Source organism: Octopus bimaculoides, chromosome 26, assembly GCF_001194135.2.
Source record: "Octopus bimaculoides isolate UCB-OBI-ISO-001 chromosome 26, ASM119413v2, whole genome shotgun sequence".
NCBI classification, from domain to species: domain Eukaryota; kingdom Metazoa; phylum Mollusca; class Cephalopoda; order Octopoda; family Octopodidae; genus Octopus; species Octopus bimaculoides.
This window is the reverse complement of record NC_069006.1, coordinates 11,126,632-11,128,170: the sequence shown is the minus strand read 5'-3', so window position 1 is coordinate 11,128,170 and position 1,539 is coordinate 11,126,632. Positions and strand designations below refer to the sequence as shown.

At 40.4% G+C, this 1,539-nt stretch overlaps 1 protein-coding gene across 1 annotated transcript in view; it reads left to right on the top strand.

Annotated features, from left to right (window-relative positions):
- Positions 1-1,539, top strand: part of LOC106874849 (H(+)/Cl(-) exchange transporter 6) — a 65,542-nt gene that overhangs the window by 51,043 nt on the left and 12,960 nt on the right. The window contains exon 13 of the mRNA XM_052976906.1: positions 342-456. Coding sequence (XP_052832866.1) covers positions 342-456 — 115 coding nt within the window. The remainder of the gene's footprint in view (positions 1-341; positions 457-1,539) is intronic.

The following is a 1,539-nucleotide window of genomic DNA, read 5'->3' as shown; positions in this document are numbered from 1 at the left end:
TCACATACATACCCACGCGCACCTTCGTTTTGGGATCACCACTACATTTTTATTTTCCCTTCTTCCTAGCTCTCCTGTCTGACCACCTCTGTCCGGCATTCGCCATGATTGATCGCTCGCCACTAAACCTTTTTTATTTTCTCTCTCTGCTTATTCCTGTATTCTTTTCTGTTGAAGAGCGTAGGCTCGAAACATAAAAGACTTTCTCACTTTCCTGATTGTTGTTTACACACCCGTCTTGTCTTTTCTTTTCTTTTTGCTTTTGTAAATTCAAACTATATATATATATATATATATATATATATATATACATACATACACACATAAATGTATTAATGTAGGCGAGTGGAACCAGCGACAGAAACGGAGAAACGAACCAAACTGGAAGGAATCATTCTACGGACACAGCTGACGGTTCTTCTGAATAATGGTGTGTTCTTTGAGGAAGGGTGTGATGTAAGTTCTTTTGAACAGTTTCTTGTGACTGTTGTTTTTGTTGTTGTTGTACTAGTTTAGCCCAAGTTGATACTAGATGCCTCGGACACCTGACCAAATATGTTCCAGCTGTGACCGACATAATGTTACTAAGAATACATTATCTGATGTCCTTCTTTGTACATCGGTCAAACGGGACGCTGCTTGGCTGACCGGTTCGCGGAACACCTCCGAGAGATTAGATTCGGCAACGCCATCCCGATCTGGCATCATTTCCGCTCTACCAGTCACTCTTTACAACACCTGTCCGTATTCGGATTGTCCTTGCACAGGGGCCATCCGGACTCACGTCTTTGCCGCGAACAGGCTGTTGTTGTATAGCGAACAGAAAACATGCAGTAAAATGCTGAGAGGGAGAAAGAAGTGAATGAAAGACGCGTGGTCATTGATAAGGTCAGAGGTTATGACGAAAGGAGTGAGATACACAAATAAATTAACCACTTTATCGATTGATTAATTATCTAATTGAGTGGAGATTAAAACTGAAATGAAACATAACCAGAGCTCGTGATTTTATTGGCTTATGACCTCCCAAAATACAAGAATATCAGATTCAACACATTGTTTCACATCGTCTTGTAACCCCATCCCCACATCCACATCTACACACATATCGGTTATCTTCTCCTTGTTTCAGTCATCGGACTGTGGCCATGTTGCAGCACCACCTTGAAGGGATTTAGTCGAACAAATCGCCCCTGTATTTATTTTTTCAAGTTTTCTTATTCCTGCTATCATTTAAAAAATTTTTGCCGAACAGCTAAGTTACAAGAACATAAACAAACTAAGACCGGTTATCAAATGGTGGGGTGGACAAACACAATCCCAAGGCACGCACATACACACATATATATATATCTGAGTGTGTGAATATATAGATATACATACATGCGTATATATATATATATATATATATATATATTTACACACACATATGTATGATATGTACGTGGGTATATCTCTCTCACTCCCTCTCTCTCACTCCCTCTCTCTCACTCCCTCTCTCTCACTCCCTCTCTCTCACTCCCTCTCTCTCACTCCCTC